Genomic DNA, 22184 nt, shown 5'->3' with positions numbered 1-22184 from the left:
GTGTCCCGCTGGCTCCCACCTCCCCACAAAGAGAGGAGGGGGTCTCCTACTGCCCAGAGCTCAGTCTTGCCTTCCACCTTTTGTAAGAGGCTGCTGAGGGACATGGGAACCAGTGTCCCAACGAAGTGCTTCCCCTCAGTGAGAGGCCACAGGGTACAAAAGGAAACTTCTTGCATGGGGCTGTGATTTCCTGAGGACACTACTTACTAGATGCACCCAGTGGTTCAAAAGGAATTATGGATTTACAGTTTGTAGTTGTATTTGTTTTTATTTTTGTAACACAAAGAGGGAGAGAGGAAGTGAAGGGACAGGGCCCAGCGTCGTCCCCCAGAACAGCTTCTGAGGCATACGTTCGCCTGGATTCATTTTGAAAAGGCAATTTTGGGGTCCGTGTTTCAGGAAACTCTCCAGGCTGTCAATCTCAGCGCAAACAGCTTAAAATAAAAACCTCCCGTCTGTTCGCCACACAGGGATCTAACACAAAATGCAAAACAAACCTGTTTGGAAAATGCCTGCCCTTAAAACAAGAGTGAGGGCTTTAAAGATTCATTAAACACAGAATCTTCCAGGAATCAAGTTGGCTGCAACTTCACAAAACCAGAAGCACAGAATAACGTTTCCAACTGTAGAACTGCTGGCTGACAAAAAAAGAGGAGGATCACAAGATGACAGGCAGGGGGGTCCTCCCCCAACACCTGCCTCTTCTTTTTGTTCTGAACAGACTCATAAACTGGAGAGTAGAAACGCAGCCTTGCGGGTGGAAGCAGATGCTCGGTGGCGGTGGCTCAGTCTCTGGGGAACAAAGGGGCGGCTCACTGTTTGCCCGCCTGTCTGCCTGGCTTCTTTTCTGGTTGACCTCTGCCGGTGCCTGGGATTCCACCTCGGCCCCGGCCACCAAACACACCTGTGAGACAGGGGAAAGGGGCTTTAGCAGAGCTGGGCTGGGAGGCCCACTGTAGACTGGGACCAGGAACTGGAATCCTTAGACTGTGGCCAAGTTGTTTAATCCCTCTGGGCCTCAGCTTCCACTTCTGTAAAGTGGGGGCAGTGATCCTACCTCTGGCGGGAAGGGCAGGCTGAGAATCTGAGATGGAGTGTCGACCAGGGCTGGGCATGGGTAGTGCTCCAGAATATTCTCAGTGTGACAAGGGACCAGACCAGGCCCCCCAGGGGTGTGAAGGATGCCAGGGAGGACAGAGGTTGGCACCAAGTCACACTGGGGCTTGGGGCGGGCTTCCTGGAAGAGAGGGCTGGGGGCCAAGGTGGAGGGCAGTCACCAGGACAAAGCCAGAAGGCTTCCAGGAGGAGTGGGGGTGGGGGGGCACGAGCTAGGACAAGGCCTGGACTCAGTCCAGGGATGGGGCAATGACCCCCAGCTGTGAGGCTGGGAGCTGCACCAGGGGACCTGGGCCTTCCTCACTCTGGCACCACCCGCATCTGGCCCAGGAGAGAAACGACTGGGTGGTTTGTGTGTGTCCAGCCCGGAGAAGGGGCAGGGGAGCCTCCTGAGCCCTGACCTCTGCAGTCAGTGGTGGGGCTGTTTCCAAAATACATTTTACGTGGAACAATGGCACTGCTGTTGGGGGAGGTGAGTAGTCGGAGGGAGGGCATGCCCCAGGCCCAGGGAGGTCCCAGAAGGATCAGGGCAGCATGGGGACATAGAAATGTACACACAGGCCCCCTTCCTCCACAGACATGCAGGGGGCCCTCTGGGGACAGAAGCCAATGCTGGCAGGGTCTGCCTAACCCCATGTCTCCTGGGGCAAGACCAGCTTTGCCAAGGGGAGCCTGGCTATGCGGGGACCCCTGTGAGATTTCCACTGGCTGTGGAAGGCCCCGTGGTCTCCGTTCGGAGCCACCCAAGCAAGCCGCTCTCCCCGTCCTCCCTGCTCCTTCAGGCAGTTTACTTGACAGTGGTGGCCCCCAGTGAAGAGTCTAGCCCTGGGGACAGGTCCTGGGACCCCTGGGACCCTGCTCACCCCCATCCTAGGCTACCCTCCACCTGGGGTGCCCTCCTGCCCTCTTCCATCTGGCTCCTTTCTGTCACGTGAGCCTCAGCTTATGGCTGGCTCCTGTGTCCTTCCCAGCCCTGCCCACGAGCCCCCAAGGTGGGCCCCGGGCCTGGCATACAGGAGGCCCCTCCAGATGCAAGAGACAAAGCCAGGTCCCTCCAAGAACAGGAGCCGGGCGGGGGAGGCGGGGAAGGGCAGGGTCTGCAGATGGCCTCGGAGCTCAGGCCCCAGCTGACTGCACAAGTTTAATTTTATGCCAGATTTATAATCTCAGGGTGGTGTGCTGGGATCTATCCAAAAGGCATGACCTTGGCTTTGTATAAGGAGTCATAGCAGGGAAGGGTCCCATGCTGGGGCCCCACGCTGGGGTACTCACCCGCAGTCTAGTGAGGCAGGCACCGCAGGACCCTCTCTGCAGAGGGGAAACTGAGCCTTGGCGAGGTGCCCAGAGCACCTGCCAGGAAACACAGGCAGGGCTCAAGTCCCAGGTCTATGTGGGCCTGGACCCAGACCTAAGGGAGCACTGAGAGCCACTGCGGGGCAGGAGGGCCCAGGTGGGTGAGGGTCAGCACTGACCACCAGGACTCAGCTGGGCTCCCCGGGTTGGGCTCCTGCGGCGGGGCAGGCGGCAACCAGCAGCGTCAGCTGTTCTGCAGAGGAGCCCCATGAGTCACAGCCCCCCAGCTCCACGTAGGAGGGGCTCAGAGCCAGGCCCTCGGCACCATGACGGCACCAGCCAAGAATGTCAACACTGGGCCGGGACGGATGCCACGTGCTAGAGTCACCCCCGCCAATGGGGAGGCCCCAGCAGCCTGCTAGGGAGGAAGCAGGGAGAGAAGGGCATACCTCGCCCGGTGCCCCCCATTCCGCGGCCCTTCTGCTGCTTCTGCTGCTGCAGGCCACCGCGGCCGCGGCCCTTGGCCACCACCTCCTCCTTGACCATGTCGATGATCTCATCAGGGATGCGCAGGTACTTGATGGTGCTGCCGCGGATGTAGCACTCGGGCATCCGCCAGAATTTGTCCCCGTCCTGTGAGAGAGGGGGTTTGTGTCAGATCTGTGGCGGGGTAGGGTCCCTGCAGAGCAGGTGCAGATGGCCGGGGCAGCATCTGTCCCCTCAGGTCGCCTACACCTGGCATCGCCCCCGCAGGCTGCAAAGTTCTTCATCCTGGACGGGACACTGGAGGGGCCGCCCTCCAGCAGGATTTCTCCAGATCCTTGGCAGCCCTTCACACATGAGAGAGGGTGGGGCAGGGCCTCGTGAGAAGCCTCCGCGTCCTCAGCCTGTCCTCCAGTGGGGGATGCAGCCCGAAGCCTGGAGAGGGGTGAGGCTGTCCCACGCGCCAGGTGCTGCCACAGCCCAGCTCCTCCCCCTCCTGCCCCCAGCCTTCCAGAACTCACCTTCTGGAACCCTCTCTATGCACCCTGACTCATTCATTCACACAACTATCTCGTGGCAGGGTCTGAGCTGGGCATGGGACACAAGTGAGCAGGACAGGGACACAAGTGAGCAGGACAGAGACCCTGTGTGATGGGTGAAGAGGGCCAGGAGGGGGGTGGGGAGCCAGGTCTGGGGCCAGCCAGGGGCAGCTCCCAGTGATGCCAGTTTTCAGGGGAGCTAATGGAAGCTAGAGAGACAAGGGGCTTGTAAAGCTGCAGACTCCTGAGCAACGCCAACCCTGCAGTTCTTAGGATGCTGACTGTTTCCCCACCACCACCATATACCCTGCGACCAGCACAAGGCCTTCCCTCCACGCTACCTCCTGCTGCCCCTGGGCGGGAGCCCGGGGCCTCATCCATCAGATGAATTCTCCAGCCCCACCCCTGTTGCCCAGGCCAGAAGCCTGGGTAACCCCTCCCCCCACACCCCTAGAAATCAGACCAAGACATCTCCCTGCTTAGATCCCAATCAGCGCCCCGTTGGCCCAAGGACAAGGTCCAAACTCCTCAGTGTGGTTCCAAAGGGCCTGAGATCCAGCCCCACCCTGGCTGCCCTCTCTCGACACTCGATGTGCCTTCCAGATGGAACTTTCTGGAACACACACAGTGGGCTTCCGGCCCTCAGCACTTTGCACACGCTGTTCCCACCTTTTCATGTCTGGCTAACTCCAGCCCTCAACAGGCCTTGCTTCCAGCCTCCCTGCAACCCCCAGTCCTCCTGCATGACACTCATCAGCGGTGCCTGGGCCGATCTGGCCCAGCCCAGTGGAGGTACTCGGCAGGGACAAATGGAATGTTTGTGGGCCAACTCTTCCCAGGAACACACACGAGAGCCCCCGACCCATACAGGAACCCCAAGAGGCCTCAGAGCATTCCTTTCCCAGAAATGGTAGGCGAGGGGCCAAGTCCGTGGGGATGCAAAGTACAGCCAGACAGAAACAATGATTGTGTGGAAGCTCAGGGCTGGGGCTGGGGCTGGGGCTGGGGCTGGGGCTGGCGGCTCAGCGCAAGGCTCTCCCTCAGCCAAGGGCAGGCCGAGCCCAGCACGCTCCCTGTAGGAACAGAGTTTACTGTGCTTTCCACGGGGGCAGCTAAATGCCTCCCAACCCTTGCTCTCCTGTGCTTTCTCAGCCCCTGAGGTCTCTGTGTTCAGCCACCTGCTACCCAAGGGAAGGAGGGGCTGCCATCACCTGTTCACAGATGAGAACTCTGGCTGGCCTGCGTGAGGCGGTACCTCCCACCAGCCTCTCCTCCCAACCGCTGGGTCACAGAGGGGGACTCCCCAGGGGGAGCCACGTGTCCAGTCTCAGCTGGCCGTGGAGGCCGGACGGACCTTGCCGCGAGACCCAGCGACTGGTTCTAGGTCCCAGAAGTGGACACAGACCTAACGGCGGTGTGCAGAAGGACAAGCGCTCAGCTGGGCACTGCAGCACCGTCTGCCACAGGCACACTGGAAACGCCTGCCACCAGGAGTTCGGTCCCAGGAAGCAGGTCACAGAGCCGAGCAGGTGAGGGTAGGGGGTCACAGCCCTCTGTCTGCCTTTTGGGGTGTGAACTGTCCAGGAGCACAGACCGGGGTGAGAGTGGCTGCCTTGTGCTCTGCTGTATGCTGGCGTGGCGAGCCCGGGGGCACACCGCCTGTGGCTCAAGACAGCCGGGCCCTGCCTGGGCCCCCCAGGAGCTTCCTCCCCGTAACATGAGGGGCTATCTTGGGCAGGGGGACGGAGACCGGAATCAAGGTGAAAGGAAAGCTCTAGCAGAACCCAGTGCAGATTAGGGGGAGGGAGTCCTGCCTTCATCACCGTCCTCATCACTCTGTGGATCATCCCAAGGCGGGGAAGGCCAGTGACCCTGGGGAACATTCTCCCCCACCCCGGCCCTGCACTTCCTGGTTTCAGGCCTCAGGGGAAACAAGCCCCGTGGTGGCCTGGACATCCCACGGTCATGCCACTACGGCCCACATGGTGGGCAATGCCCACACCCAGGACCAAAGGCAGCAGAGGCTGACAAGGAGGGTGGGGCCTGCCCTGGAGGCCACCCCCTCCCTGTAGAGCAGGGATTTATGGCCAGAAGCACCCCCCAGGTCCAAGTCCTTCTTGGTCAGGGGTGGCACCTGGGGATGCGGAAGCAGCTCAGTGCCTGCCGGGCAGCATCCCCGCAGGTGCAAAGTCCAAGGCACTAGAGAGACTTGGAGCCTTGTCCGGCTGTCCCCCCCCAACATCCTGCCTAGTCCCTCGGGCCCCGCCCCTGCAAGGGGCCCCGCCCCTGCAAGGGGCCCCGCCCCTGCAAGAGGCCCCGCCCCTGGCAGGATGACCGGTGGTATAGGCTGAGGTAGGCACCCTCCCACTCCTCCCACATGTCCAGGGAAGGGCTTTTACCCCACTTGGAGGCGAGGACGCTGAGGCTCTGTAAAGCCCCAGGTCCCAGTGCGCATTCCTGGCCACACGACCCCCATTCGCTGTGCCCACCAGACCGGAGCTGCCCCAAGGCCCCCAGGCAGCGGGTGCAGACGCGCGGCGGAGGGCACTCACCCTGGACGTGCAGATCACCTCACGCAAGTTGATGTTCATCCAGTTGTCGCAGCTCACCAGGTGCCCATTGTACGTCTCCCCGTTTTTGAGCTCCACCAACTGGAGAGAAAACAGGTCCCACATCAGTCTCAGGCCCCAAGAGAGATGCAGACTTACCCCGAAGAGCAGGCCACCACCACCGGGCCTCATTCAGACACATCCTCAGCTCTTCTTGGGACCCAGTGGCCACAGCACACGGTGCCCAGGCCCCCAGGGGTCCACCTTACAGGAGACACGCTCTGCTTTCTCGGTACGCTTTGCTGGGCATTGTAGACTTTCTACGATGAAACCATTTGTGTGTGTGTGGAAGAAACAAACAGACAAAAAAAACCCCCACATCTTTAAAGGAATGAGTAAGGGTGGCCAGGGGCCGGGCAGGTGCCCGGTGATGGCACACGTGTGATCCTTGGTGGTCTGGAAAAACTGTTTTTCATTGCAATAACTACTTGCTTATTTTGATGTTTCGGGAAAAGTGCGTCATGCGGAAGACAGGCTTTTGCTAGGAAAAGGCTGAGACTTAAAAAAGAATCAACTTAGAGAATGAACTTATGGTTACCAGAGGGGATTGGTGGGGGAAAGGGATACTTAGGGAACTTGGGATTGACATGTACACAGGACTATATTTAAAATGGATAACCAACAAGGAAGTACTGTATAGCACAGGGAACTCTGCTCAATATTATGTAACAACCTAAATGGGAAAAGAATTTGAAAAAGAATAGACACGTGTGTATGTATAACCGAATCACTTTGCTGTACACCTGAAACTAACAACATTGTTAATCAACTATACTCCAACACAAAATAAAAAGTTAAAAAAAAAAATCAACTCTCGGGGCTGGAGAGGCACTGGGCTCACAGCCGCCACCTCTGCATTGTTCCATGAGCCGGGCATGGGCGCCGGCGCCGGCATAATGAGCGCCAGCGGCAGCCTGGTCTGTGCCTATGACTTCTTGCTGAAGTTCCTGCTGGTGGGTGACAGTGACGTGGCGAGGGTGAGATCTTGGCGAGCCTGCAGGACGATATAGCCGAGTCCCCGTACGGACACCTGGCAGACATCATGCGCTCTCCTCCTGCCTTCTGCAGTGCTGCAGACATTTTCCAGCTACTCTGCCCGTTTCCCTTGGCAACCACTTTAAGATTTAAAATATGATTTGTAAAGTCATCACTTTCAAGTTTGGAAAAAAAAAAGAAAAAAAGGAATCAACTCAGCTGTCTGCCCAAGAGAAACGAAGACATACATCCATGGAAAAATGTGTTCATGGATGTTCCCAGCAGCTAAAATCTTCACGAATAGCCAAAAAGTGGTAACAACCCAAATGTCCATCATCAGTGGACAAATGGATAAATAAAATGTGATGTATCCACAGAATGGAATATCACCTGGCCGTAAGGAGCGAAGCTTTGACACATGCTACAATGTGGACAAACCCCAAGAACATCATGCTGAGTGAAGGAAGCCAGACACGAAAAGCCACATGTTGTGTGATCCCACTTACAGGAAATGTCCAGAAGAGACAAATCCACAGAGACAGAAAGCAGATTAGTGGTTGCCTGGGGCTGGGGTGGGGGGTGGGGAGCAGCTGCTAATGGAGACTGGGTCACTTTTTGGGGTGACAGGATTGCTCTGGAACTACACAGAGGTGGTGGTTGCACAACACTGTGAATGTACCGAACGTCCCTAAACTGTACTTCAAAAGGTTGAATTGTATGGTATGTGAGTAACGTCTGAATTAAAAAAAAAAGACAACAGAACATATCGACGGATACTACACTGTATCACGAAAGGACAAAAGCAGCTTAGGGAATGAGCATCGCATGAACCTATCCATATTTTAAAAAATCGTTCACGCTTACACACATGTTAAACGTCCAGATGTGTATATATCAAAGAATAGTTAAATTGTTGGGAAGATGAATGAAGAGGGGCTTCCACTTTCTCTGAATCTCTAGTATTTGACACTTTTAATAAGCATGTATTACTTTGATCAGGAGCAGAAATGACACAGGTCCTGACGCATGTGGGAGGGAAAAGAGGACAGGCAGGAAGTGGTTTTGGCTGGAGGCACCTCACCCTTTGCCCAGTGTCCCTGTCCCTGTGCTGAGGCTGGTCCCCACTGAAATGTGCCATCCCAGACCAGCATGTACTCACCATTGGGTGATTCTGAGCCGTTTTCAGCAGTGACAAAGGAAGCTGAAAGGCAAACAAAAGCACATGACTTGTTTCATCAGCGCTGTGGAGCCCTGGCCTCTGGGCAGGGCTGGGACTCCAGGAGCACACATTCCCCGACAGAAATGCAGCTTCTGAACTCTGCCCAAGCCCAGGACACATACCTGCCTCCTAGTTTAGGACAGAAAAGTCTCAGGAACACCCCCACCCCTGCAATCGCAGAGGCAGCTGCCCTCTGGTCTTGATGCTGACCATTCCGGGCATTTCTCTGTAGCTCAGGCTGCATATAGTCCCACTCCTGACAGGACCAGGTGTAGCCCTCCATGCTTATCAACAGCATCACAGCACACGGGTTCTGCTGCTGCTTGAATTTTTTGCTCCACTGATGTTTCTGAGATACATCCAGGTTAATACATGCAGCTCTAGCTAGGCCTTTCATTTTCGGCATGGTAGGTGGTTATCATCACACCCACTTTATGGACGGAGATACTGTGGCTTAGAGACTGAGGAACTTGCCCGGCACCAGAGAGCTAGTGAGAGATGGAGCTTGACTTGACCCCATCTGTCAGAAGCCAGCTCACGCTGAGCCCACACTTCAGGGGGCAGCCCTGATTGAACCAAGAGTGATTTGGCCAGGCCCAACTGGCCTCCCCATCAGAGGAGGCCACATCTGAGCTAGGTGTTCATAGAGGAATTCACCAGGTGAGAGGAAGAAACATTTCAGAAGAAGCCTGTGGTCACTGCAAGTGAGAGCAGATAAAGGATGGGATTTAAAAACTCCCCCTGATAAGATGAACTTTCAAGATAGTTCTTTTCCCATTATTACTGAATTTCTTTTTTATAAAAAACATATAGTGTAACTGGGGGAAAAAAATCAGTTCTTTTCATTTTGGGTACACAAATCACAACCCATACACTGGGGCCTGTCTCTGGGTCTCCAGAATGGTGACTCAGGTGGCAGCGCTTGGGTCCAGGGTCCAGTAGCAGCCTATCCAGTATAGTCAGGTGAAGGTTCTAAACCAAGGGCCCCACAAGATGGGAAACTGCCTCAGCAAGGACCACACCTTGCCCAAGTAACTTTGGAATTCTAAGTTGGCTTGAGCTCCAGGACATCTTGGCAGGGGAGTCCCAGCCCACCCTCACCCTCCAATAGGGGGCAGCTGCTTCTCCAGGTGGTGGGGACTGTGAGGCCTCTCTCAGGAGACCACAAGGGGCCCTCAACCCCCAGAGGACGGCTCCCTATGGAAGGGCTTGGTGGGGGGGAATATCTCATATCCCACGGGCCTTCCCTAAGAGCCACCCGGGGAAGATCCAGGGGCGGCAGGAAGCCAGGCCCAAGCCCACTTCCTGCACTGGCTTCCTGGAACGGCACGATAAGGAGGAAGGAGCCACGTGGAGAGGAGGTGGCTGCTCCGAGGAGGGTGGGCAGGCAGGCTGGGGTCCCAATGTGGCCAACCTGCAGCTCCTGCCCTCTCCTCTGGAATGCATCTGTGTGATGCTACTGGGTGCAGAGAGCTGGAGGCTCAGCTGCGTGTGCGGGAGCCACACCCCCAGGGGGTATTTTACAACGGAGAAGCCTCACGCTTTGCTGGGCAAGCCTGTTCTCTGTGCTCACAATGGGAAGCTGGACCAGGGCGATGACACACCTAGGTCCTCCTCCCAGATCAGCGGAGAGGGGACAGGGCCAGCTTAGCCCTGGAAGGCGAGAATGAAGATGGACTCCGTGCTGAGAGGTGGAGGGAGGGTCACAGCAGTACAGTCAAGGCCCCTCTAGATGAGGCACCAGCGGTAGAGCAGATGGGATCTGCCCAGGGACACGGAGCAAGATCCCGCTAAAGCCGAGGAAAGTAGGCTGAAAGTAGCAGGGGACCCACAGACGTCCTTCAATGGCATACAGAGCCTCTATGCCGGTCCCTCTCAGGTTGCCACCCTGTCCCAGCTACTGGCAGCACAGCCCTGAAGGACCCACAGCCTCCTTAGCTGTTGCTGGCAGTGTGCCCTCAGAATACGGCCACGACACAGATGGGTCCAGCACCTGCTCACAACCCTTGCCTGTGCAGCCGCCCCCTAGGCGGGCCACAGAGCCAGGCCTGACACGGCTCCAGCAAACTGGCCCACTCTGCGCCTCACACACCATGCCTGGTGCTGCTGGCCAAGCTTTGTTCCTCGGTTCCCTCTGCCTGGGGTGCCCTTCCCCAGGCTGGTGGCTGCTCCCTCGGCCAGGCCCTCATTATAATCCCATCAAGGGGGCAAGGTTTCCACCTGAGCCACCCTCTGCTGTTTCTATTATAGGACGTAGCCAGTCTCTAATTAACTTGTTTATTTATTATGTCTCCCTGGCTAGACTGGAAGTGCCACAAGCCTCCTGCTAGACTGGAAAATTCAGAGGGTGTGGACTTTGTCCAGCACTGAACACCGGGCCAGGCACACGTGAAGGACTCAGTAAATATTTTCTGAACAAATACGGCACACACCACCAAGGGAGGCACTTGGGGCAGGGGGGATTCTTGCTCAAAGGAGAGGTGGCATTGGGATAGCAATGCCAAGCAGTGCTCACATCTCGCCATCTTCTATGTCCTTGTCCCCAAACAGTGCTGGAGACAGAGGCGAAGGGAAGGGGAGGATCCCGGTGAACTTGAAAGCCAAGGGGAAGGGGCGGCGGCAGGGGTGGGGGGATGGAAGACACTTGAAGGTGTCAGGGAGACAGGAAAGGGCCAAACACCCAGTTCAGGGGGAGACAGGGTCATCTGGAGTCGGGAAAGTCATAAAAAGGCTTCAGGCATGAGAATTCCTTTCTCTGGCCTTTCTCAGAACGCCTGGGGTCTGACCCTCAGGCCTGGACCAATCCAGGACTAGACCTAATGGTATCCTGAGGCTCCCAACTCAGGAAGCTGTTGCAGACCACCCACTCCCTCGCCCACACCCCTGCTTCCGGCCCTGCCCTGACCACAGGGAACAGGCAGTGTGTCATGCCTTGTCCACTCCTGAACACTCCTCAGAAGACAGGAACAGGCTGAATGAATGAATCTGTACTTTGCACAGACACTGTTCTAGGCTCTGGGACTAGATGAGGATAAAAGACAAAGATCCTGTCTCCATGGAACTTAAAAGATGCGTTCTTCCAGTTTTGCCCAGTCCCTCAGACCAACTCTACCCTCCAGCAGAGAGGAACCTGCTTCCTCTCTCCATCCCTACACTGACCAGAATTTAGTGAGCTCTCATGGTCGGCTCTGAAAAATGTGCAGCAACCATCTCAGAGCAACTCAGGTGCTGATGGGCCAGGTACTCTCCCAAGAAGCTCCCAGCTCTCAATTCCTCTGTGTGGACCTCCGTTTCCCTGTCGTACGCTGGGGGCACAGACGCTCTCTGGGTTAGATCTACAACTTCCATAACTTGTGAGCGCCATGGCCCTGGGGAGGCTTCCTATCAGGGCCTCAATTTTTCTTTTCGTGAACTGGGAAGATGCAGTCAGTCCATCCTTAGCTCAGAATACACCCTCTCCCTCTGAAAAACAGACTGTGTGACACAGGAAGAAGCAAACCCTTCTCTGGGTCTGTTTGTCAGCCTGAAAAAGAGAGGCACAGGAGGTTGTGCGGCTCTAAGGACCTTACAAGCCCTGAAATTCCCTAAATTGGTTTAATTTGAGAACGCACACCGGCCCCCTACTTCCTGGCGCTCTAGCTTTACAACCTATGAGGTTAGACTGGGTCGGATGCACTCGGAGTCAGTTCCCTGCCCCAAAAGTCACTCTGCTGCATTCACCGGGCCCTTCGGTGGGTCCCCTTCCTCTCCGGCCTGTTTCCCCATCTGAAAAATGGGAAGACTGCAGCTAGACCGCTGTACTATGATTACACGTTCGGTCAGTCCCAAGTTCCCCTGAGACCGACCTGCTGGGTGTCCTGAGAGAAGCCCCTGCCATCCCCGGTCTCAGTAACCACCCCCTCGGGCCTGGTGGGGAGGACTCGAGGCCCGGATGGCACGCTCGCTCCGCATCACCCCTGCCCCAGCACCCGCCCCGAGGGCCCTTGGCGGCCGGCTCCCCCGTCGTCTTGCCCTCACCATGGTGTCGGCGGGGACCGGGCTCCCCGGCCACTTCCGCCACCGCCGCCGCCGCTCACGTTCCCGCCGGTAGCAGCCCCGCTGCGCGCCACTAGGCTGAAATGGAGTGGCAGCGACGCGAGCCAGTCAGAGAGGGGCTAGTGGGAAGGACAACCAATCCACGCAGAGTAAGGCAAGGCCTACTCAGCACGAGGGTGGGGCGGGCCGTGTTCTCACAGGAGAAGGGACAGACTCGTAAAGTGCCGCCGTGAGTGCTGCAAAAGGGGGCGGAGCAATGTGCGCAGGCGCAGGAGGCCTTGTGGGTAAGGGCGCACGCGCAGGCGAAACCCTCGCGGATCTCGGCTCCACGCTGTGGGCGAAGGCGGTTATTACCTCCGGTTTCGAGAGAGAGAGAAATGGAAGCTCTTTGGTTGTTATTGCGATGTGCTTAATGTCTCCCTTCGGGCCCCTCCTCTCCTGAGTCTCATTATTGTAGCTGACCATTATCCAAGGCACATCTTTTGGTAGGTTGGAATCCCGGCTGTGCCCTTTGAGCCTCAGTTTGCCTCCCGTTGAAATGGCCGTAATAATAGTGTCTGCTCTAGAAGGTTGCAGTGAGGATGGAACGAGTTAAGCCACGGAAAAGCACGTAGAACAGAATCTGGCACATACTGAGCACTTGATACACGGGCGTGCAACATTGAGCACCTACTATGGACCCGCTCCTAGAAACACAGAAGTGAATAAACCAGACAAAACTCCAGGCCCTCCTGAGGCTTAGGAGCCCACTGAGGAGTCAGACGGTAAACAAAATAATTAGGAAAAGGTATTAGTTTCCTTGGGCTACCATAAGAGAGTGATCAAACTCGGTGGCTTTAAACCATAAAACTTGACCCAGAAGTCTGAAATCAAGGTGTTGGCAGGGTTGGTTCCTTCTGAAGGATCTGAGGCACAATTCATCCCATGCCTCTCTCCCAGCAATCCTTGTAGTCTTTGGTTTATTTATTTCTTTTTATCTTTTATTTTTATATAAATGTATTTATATTTATTTTTGGCTGCGTTGGGTCTTCATTGCTGCGTGCGGGCTTTCTCTAGTTGTGGCGAATGGGCCACTCTTCACTGTGGTGTGTGGGCCTCTCACTGCGGTGGCTTCTCTTGTTCCAGAGCACAGGCTCTAGGCACGTAGGCTCAGTAGTTGTGGCACACGGGCTTAGTTGCTCTGCGGCATGTGGGATCTTCCCAGACCAGGGCTCGAACCCGTGTCCTCTGCATTGGCAGGTGGATTCTTAACCACTGTGCCACGAGGGAAGTCCCATAGGGCTTGGTTTATAGACACATTACTCCAGTCTCTGCCTCTGACATCACATGGCTTTTCTCTGTCTCAGATCTTTTCTTTTCTATGAGGACACTCCTTTCTCTTATTAGGCCCACCCTAAATCTAGGATAAATTTCATCTTGAGATCCTTAATTATATCTGCAAAGACTTTATTTCAAATAAGGTCATATTCACAGATATGGGGGTTAGAACTTATCTATGTTATCCAAGATATGCTAGAACATTTCTTTTTAGGGACAATACTCAACCCACTACAACAAGTATTAGCTATGATTCCTTTGAACATAGACATTTATTTGAATAGTTCATGTCTCCTAGTTGACCATGCATGTACTTTCACACACTTGTGAGCATATCTGCAGCCTAAATTTCCAGGAAAGGTCCAGCTGGATGACCATCGAGGGTTCCTTCCTCTGCCTTGACTTTCACAGATGTCTTGACCTTCAGGTCTGTAAATGAGACATAGGTATTCTCCTCCAGTGACTACCCTTCTCCAGACCTCCTTAGTGTCAGCGCTGGCCCGAGAGCTTTTTCTTTTCTTTTTAATTTTTTGACTGCACCACGTGGCTTGTGGAATCTTAGTTCCCCGACCAGGGATTGAACCCGCCCCGGCAGTGAAACTGACAAGTCCTAACCACTGGATGGCCAGGGAATTCCCGAGAGCTTTTTCTTACCAAGCCCAGAGCCAAGCTCTTCCAACTGTAAAGTCCCTATTCCTCTCAGAGCCAGCTCAGGGAGCCCCTGATGCTCAGCTTCTCAATAAAAGATTCCCCTGCATCAGGTCTCAGAGACCTGGGCAGAAGAGGATGGGACCTCACAGGCCTAGCCACCTCCCACTGGGCAGGTTTAGGGCACCAAAATCTACCCTCCAGGACCTGGTGAGGGGAAAGGGGTCTGGGGACCAGCTTTGCTATGAAGGAACTGAGTGACTCAGGCATGTTTCTCCCTCTCCCTTCTCGTTAAAAACAGGAATACAGGGGCTTCCCTGGTGGCGCAGTGGTTGAGAGTCCGCCTGCCGATGCAGGGGACACGGGTTTGTGCCCCGGTCCGGGAAGATCCCACATGCCGTGGAGTGGCTGGGCCCGTGAGCTATGGCCGCTGAGCCTGCGCGTCCGGAGCCTGTGCTCCGCAACGGGAGAGGCCACAACAGTGAGAGGCCCGCGTACCACAAAAACAAAAAACAAACAAACAAACAAAAAACAGGAATACAGATCTTCCTGGACTTACGATGAGGTTACGTCCCAATAAACCCATAATACGTTGAAAATATCATAAATTGAAAAGACATTTAATACATTTAGCCTACTAAACATCGTAGCTTGCTTAGCTTAGCCTACCTTAAACGTGCTCAGAACACTCACATTAGCCTATAGTGGAGCAAAATCATCAAACACAAACCTATTTGATAAAATGTTGAATATCTTATGTAATGTGTTGAACACTGTACTGAAAGTAAAAAACAATAGTTTTAAGTGTATCAGTTGTTTACCATTGTAACCATATGACTGACTGGGAGCTGAGGCTCACTGCCAGCTGCCCAGCATCACGAGAGTGTATGTCTAGCCCTGGAAAAGATAAAAATTCAAAGTTCAGTTTCTACTGAATGATTGCTTTCACACATCATGAAGTTGAAAAATCTGAAGTCAAACCATCATAAGTCGGGGACAGTCTGTGATCATCTCTGCAAATCATCTCTGCAAATGTGTGGAGTGGTCACATGTGAAACCCGTATAGAGTGCCAAGCACCTGGTAGCCCTGGACCCACAGTTGTCCTTCATGTCTTAGTTTGGGGTCTGCCCTCCCCCAGAAGCTGACCCTGAGATGAGGACACAAGGACACATGGAGTATTCAGGGGGTGACCCCAGGAATTCCCCACTGGGAATGGAGACCTGAGACAGGGAGGGAAGGATCCCTGCAGTGGATGCCAATGAGCAGGTGACAAAGTGGGCACCTGAGGGTTAGTCCAGCTGTGGACCTTAGGGAGACAGCATAAGAGCTTGTGTCTCAAAGTGGTCCCACCCAGGGTCAGGGCAGAGTTTATTTTCCCCTCTATCATTGGCTTGGGGATGCTCCCAGGGTTGCTGGTGAGGTCAGGGAAGTGTGCAGGGTGCTAGTAAGTGGCCAACAGTGATATGTCGATTGGGCTAGAGGGATCAGTGTGACCAGCCGAGCCTTATTTGCCAAGGGTAAAGGCCGCTTGGATGTAAACAACAGAAACTGGGCTACATGAAGTGCTCCAGCGTCAACATGGTGGTGGAAGTAGGAAGAAAATTGCATGCTGGTTCACCTCGTTCTGACTTTTCTAGACTTTTCTATGTGCAGTCTTTCTCCTTTTGCACAACTAACTCCTATTCATCCTTGAAAATTCTGCTTGGGTGACCCCGTGTGGCGGACTATGGTTACTGCAGATTTGGTCAGCTCTTTCAACACAGGGGTGGCCAATCGGAGTTCTCCGTCCACCTGGGCATAGTCGTTGGCTAAAGAGGAGCAAGTGACCACCCAAGGCCAATTAGAGTCACCCTTGGGACGGATACTGAGGGCCAGAAGGGAGAAAAGTGCTTTTCACAGAGGTTTTAAAAAGTGCAATAGTGAAAGCCCAGTGCCATCCCGATTGATCTTCTGGAAGAAGCTCTCTGCAGGTTGAATCTAACATAGAATTCCTCTGTGGAAAAGAGGCACAGTTTGAGCCCCTGGATCTAGCTATATCTGAAGTCATAAGGTGCGACTTTCCACTTATATGAGCCCAACAAGTTGTCTTTTTTTTTTTTTTTTTTTTTTTTTTTTTTTTTTTGCGGTACGCGGGCCTCTCACTGTCGTGGCCTCTCTCGTTGCGGAACACAGGCTCCGGACGCGCAGGCTCAGCGGCCATGGCTCACGGGCCCAGCCGCTCTGCGGCATGTGGGATCTTCCCGGACTGGGGCATGAACCCATGTCCCCTGCATCGGCAGGTGGACTCTCAACCACTGCGCCACCAGGGAAGCCCCAACAAGTTGTCTTTTATTGCTTAATCCACTTGGAGTGTGGACTCTGTCCCTAGCAGTTGGCAGGCCCCCCACTAATGCATAGCTGCTCTGTGAATTCAATGACTGCCCCCCCCCAAATCTAATCATTCCTTCTCTTATACTTTGAACTTCAGTACCTTGCATTGATTTTCATCATTACCTGGTTTGTAATCGTACCACGCTGTGATTGCTCGTTTGCACACTGAAGCCTTCTTGACCCAAACTTGTAGGAGCAACGTGAGAGTTTGCATGGGCCGCTATTTTAGGCTGTCAGCAGTTTTTCCTTCCCCCCATCATGGACACGTGACCCAGGCTCAACCAATCAGAGGTCTTCCCTGGAAGCCTCCTGGAATTGCAGAGCTGGAGTAACGTGAGTCCGGTACACACATGGCCATCTTTTCACTTTAGAGTCTTGGCCCTGTTTAATCCTGGATCCAGCTGTACCTGATGCTTCAGAAAATCGTCATCCTTTCCTATCCCTTGAAAATACTCCTTTATTTTTTTCCAGTCCAGTTTAAATTGTATTTCTGACAGCGGAAGCCTGAAGAGTGTGAACCAAGGTACCTATCAAATTTAAAAAGATAAACTATCCTCCACTTTAAAAAAAGGGGGGAGGGGGATCATAAAACTCAATGCTGGCAAGGTTGTCGTGAAACTGGTAGACATATATTTTATTTTAAGTGGGGGAGAAGTGGCATTATGTTTCAAAGTTCATAAAAGTGTCACACTCTGCAACTCAGTAATTCACTTCTGAAATTTTATACCAAGGAGGTCTTGTAAATGAAGGGAACTGCTCCATACCAAGACCTTGCAACAATGTTGCCAATTCTAAAACAGCAGAAAGAATATAAATGTCTAACAGCAGTGGACTGGTTGAGTAAGCTATGTTTCCTCCACTAGACAGAATATTTTCCATTCATTAAAAAATTATATGTAAATCCTCCCCCATCCCCACCCCCCGGGAGCAGGCAGTGGGCTGAGCTTAGTGGTTAGATTCTAAAAAAGAGAGAAAAAAGAGAGGAAAAAGGGGGGCTTCCCTGGTGGCTCAGTGGTTGAGAGTCCGCCTGCCGATGTAGGGGACACGGGTTCATGCCCCGGTCCGGGAAGATCCCACATGCCGTGGAGCGGCTGGGCCCGTGAGCCATGGCCACTGAGCCTGTGCATCCGGAGCCTGTGCTCCGCAACGGGAGAGGCCACAACAGTGAGAGGCCTGCGTACCTCAAAAAAAAAAGAGAGAGAGAGAAAAGGGAAAATAGTAACTTGACAGTGGGGACATGGCACATACCACCCGTAGTGGGTTGAATGGTGGCCCCTGAAACACATGTCCAAGTCCTGACCCCAGTACCTGTGCATGTGACCTTATTTGAAAAGAGTCTTTTCAGATGTAATTAAGTTAAGGACCCTGGGATCACCTGGGATTTAGGATGGAGCCAGAACCCAATGACTGATGTCCTTCTAAGAGAAGGCAGAGGGAGATTTGAGACACAGACAGAGAAGACAGAGGCAAGGATTGGAGTGATGCAGCCAAAAGCCAAGGAACACCTGGAGCCCCCAGAAGCTGGGCAAGACAAAGAAGGATTCTTCCCTAGGGCCTCTAGAGGGAACGTGGCCCTGCTGACACCTTGATTTCAGACTTCTGGCTTCCTGAAGTGTGAGAGAATAAATTTGTGTTGTTTAAGCCACCGAGTTTGTGCTCGGCTGATACAGCAGCCACAAGAACCTCATACTCCACCTCAACCAAGTGATCCAGATTACATCACTGTGATAAGCCATGTGGATATCAGGGATCCCTGATATGGTGAAATGAGAAGAGTGCCTCACCTCTGTGGTTTTCCCCAAATACCTATAACCCCATTCTAATCATGGCAAGGACATCAGACAGACCCAGATCAGCGGCATCTGCCCAGCCAGTCCTCCCCAAGACTGCAAAGGTCATGAGCAACAAGGAAAGCTCAAGGAGCCATCCCACCCAGAGGAAACTGGGGAGATGTGATGACTTAACGTTAACAGGGTTCCCTGGCTGGGGTTCTGTATCAGAGAGAGGACATGAATGGAAGAGCTGGTGACATCTGAATAAGGCCAGATGGTTGGTTGATAGTAGTGCACTGGTGTTGATCTCTTAGATGTACAAATACATTAAGTCCCATACATACGAACCTTCAAGTTGCAAACTTTCAAAGATGCAAACGTGCGTTCCATCAGCGTCAGGCGTGAGTCAAATTGCAGCTTGCCCTCCATCTCCTATGGTTGATGATCCTTCAGCTCTACCATCTCCCACCTCCTCTCCCTCCTCCAGTCAGTCACTGTTCTTGCCTGTTCACTCGATGCCAGCCCTGTATGCCAGCTGTTGTACTATACTACTGTACTTTTCAAGGTACTGTACTGTAAGATTAAAAGTGTTTTCTTTATTTTTTATGTTTTTTTTTTTCAGTACGCGGGCCTCTCACTGTTGTGGCCTCTCCCGTTGCAGAGCACAGGCTCTGGACGTGCAGGCTCAGCGGCCATGGCTCACGGGCCCAGCCGCTCCGCGGCATGTGGGATCTTCCCGGACCGGGACACGAACCCGTGTCCCCTGCATCGGCAGGTGGACTCCCAACCACTGCGCCACCAGGGAAGCCCTGTGTTTGTTTTTTATGCATTATTTGTGTGAAAAGTATTATAAACCTATTACAGTATAGTACTATATAGCCGATGGTGTTAGCTGGGTACCTAGGCTAACTTTGTTGGACTCACGAAGGAATTGGACTTACCAACACACTCTTGGAATGGAACTCATTTGTATGTAGGGGGCTTACTGTAATACAACTGATAATGTAAGATGTTCACATTTGGTGAATATGGGTGAAGGGATAGGGGACTCTCTGTGTTGTCTTTGCAACTTTTCTGTAGATCTGAACTTACTCCAATATAAAAAGCTTATTTTAAAAAATCACATGACCAAGACATGGAAGCAACCTAAATGTCCATCGACAGATGAATGGATAAAGAAGATGTGATATATATATATATGACAAATATATATAAATAAATAAAATGGAATTATTACTCAGCCATGAAAAAGAATGAAATAATGCCATTTGCAGCAACATGGATGGACCTAGAGATTATCATATTAAGTGAAGTAAGCCAGACAAAGACAAATATTGTATGATATCACTTATATGTGGGATCTAAAAGAAATTATACAAATGAACTTATTTACAAAACAGAAATAGACTCACAGACATAGAAAACAACTTATGGTTACCAAAGGGGATAGTGGGGTCGGGGAGAAGAGATAAATTTAGGAGTTTGGGATTAACATATACACCCTACTATATATAAAACAGGAAAACAACAAGGACCTACTGTATAGCACAGGGAACTATACTCAATATCTTGTAATAACCTATAATGGAAAAGAATCTGAAAAAGAATATGTATGTATTATATATATATAACTGAATCACTTCACTGTATACCTGAAACTAACACAACATTGTAAATTACTATACTTCAATAAAAAAATTTCACGTGACACACATGCTACCTGTAGGACAGGTTATGATGTTATGTTGAGATGCATTGTACAAAGTAATTGTGATCAAAAAGAGGAGGGGCTTCCCTGGTGGCGCAGTGGTTGAGAGTCCGCCTGCCGATGCAGGGGACATGGATTCGTGCCTCAGTCCGGGAAGATCCCACGTGCCGTGGAGCAGCTGGGCCCATGAGCCATGACCGCTGAGCCTGCGCGTCCGGAGCCTGTGCTCCGCAACGGGAGAGGCCACAACAGTGAGAGGCCCGGGTACCGCAAAAAAAAAAAAAAAAAAAAGAATCTGCCTTCCAATGCAGGGGACGCAGGTTCCATCCTTGGTTGGGGAACTAAGATCCCACATGCTGCGGGGCAACTAAGCCTGCACGCCCTAGAGCCCACACCTCAACTAGAGAGCCCGTGTGCTGCAACGAAGATCCAATGCAGCCAAATAAATAAATAAACAAATATTTTTTAAAAATGTAAGTTCTTTTAAAAAAAAGATTTATCTTCCTTAATTTTGTTTTCTTCTGTTTTAAGTTGCAGGTGGAAACTGCTTCCCCCACCTCCCCCTCCTGCCAAGACGTTCACAGCTTCTGAGGATTACCAGAACCCACTTCACAAAAGGAGTACAGGAAAAAAAGAAAATTGCTAGAAAACTATATGCATCTTCTCTTTTTTTCTTATTCTTTCTTTCTTTTTTTTTTTTAATTTTGGCCATGTGGCTTGAAGGATCTTAGTTCCCTGATCAGACCTGCGCCCTCAGCAGTGAAAGCACAGAATCCTAACTACTGGACCGCCAGGGATCAGCACAAGCTGATCACATACCCCGCGACCCACCTCCCTCACTTGGCCTTGAAAAATGCTTTGCTGAAACCTTTCTGGGTGTTTGGGGTTTTTGAGCACAAGCCACCGGAGCCACCCTTCTCCTGTATGGCACCTTACAATAAACCCTGCACTTTCCTTCACCACAACCTGGTGTCAGTAGATTGGCTTTACTGAACGTGGGTGAGCAGACCCAAGTTTGGTTCAGTGACAAAAGCACCCCCTCCATCTTCTAGTCTGAGCCCCCGAAAGGACTCACACATCTCAAGACCACCTGGAGAAAAAGGGGCATTCACCCTTTGAAACGTGCATGTCTACCCAGATGTCACTCTGCCTAACTGGGCCAAAAGGCCCATCCAACCCCTGAACTGGCAGAGCCAAAAGGAAGGAGCCCCAAGAAGGCGCCATGGGGTCCCATGGACTTCCACTCTCTCCCACCTCCCCCCAAGGCCACACCCAGCAGGAGCTGGCAATGTGAAGAGTCTTGGAGATCCCAGGGGTGGGATCTGAATCCAGCTCCAGTCCTAGCCTCCCCCACCTGGCTCTCTATGGCTGTGAGGCCCTAATCTCCCAGTGCTGTCAGGGTGGGAGCCCACAGAGAAATGCAGCTTCTTTCCCAAGCCAACCTCCGGCATGGTGGGTTCTGCTCTACTTAGCATATTTATTGAGCACCGATTCGTGCTGGGCCCTGTGCGCAGCGGTGACCAAGTCAGATCAGGTCCTTTCCCTCCCAGCCTCACAGTCCAGAGGGAGACAGTCGGCCGCTACACAACTGTATGAATAAAAGTGAAATTACAGCAGTGACACGTGTTAAGAGAGATTGGAGATGGCATGGAGAGAGAGCATGTGGAAGAAACTGGATAGACTGTGGGTTTGTTGATCGACTAAGCAATACATCATACTCATCTTTCCATATGCAAACAGCGCATTCTATTTAAAAAATACTGTATATTGGGCTTCCCTGGTGGCGCAGTGGTTGAGAGTCCGCCTGCCGATGCAGGGGACAAGGGCTCGTGCCCCGGTCCGGGAGGATCCCACATGCCGCAGAGCGGCTGGGCCCGTGAGCCATGGCCGCTGAGCCTGCGTGTCCGGAGCCTGTGCTCCGCAATGGGAGAGGCCACAACAGTGAGAGGCCGGCGTACTGAAAAAAAAAAATACTGTATAGTGCAGGTAATAAATTCAATATCCTGTGATAAACCATAATGGAAAAGAATATGAAAAAGAATGTATATATATGTATAACTGAATCACTTTGCTGTACAGTAGAAATTAACACATCATTG

General features: G+C 52.7%; 1 protein-coding gene across 1 annotated transcript; it reads right to left on the bottom strand.

Moving 5' to 3' along the window:
* Window positions 1-254: 254 nt before the first annotated feature.
* LSM4 (LSM4 homolog, U6 small nuclear RNA and mRNA degradation associated) lies at window positions 255-12310 on the bottom strand. Its single transcript, XM_079702610.1, has 5 exons — window positions 12252-12310; window positions 8175-8216; window positions 5984-6082; window positions 2859-3042; window positions 255-904 (listed from the first exon to the last, which is right to left on the bottom strand). The coding sequence occupies exons 1-5, from the start codon at window positions 12252-12254 to the stop codon at window positions 813-815; spliced, it is 420 nt and encodes a 139-aa protein (XP_079558736.1). The 5' UTR covers window positions 12255-12310; the 3' UTR covers window positions 255-812.
* Between the last annotated feature and the right edge of the window lie 9874 nt (window positions 12311-22184).

The sequence above is a fragment of the Hyperoodon ampullatus genome, assembly GCF_949752795.1.
Source record: "Hyperoodon ampullatus genome assembly, chromosome: 4".
NCBI lineage: Eukaryota > Metazoa > Chordata > Mammalia > Artiodactyla > Ziphiidae > Hyperoodon > Hyperoodon ampullatus.
Note: the sequence above shows the minus strand (reverse complement) of the source record. Positions and strands in the feature narration are given on the sequence as shown.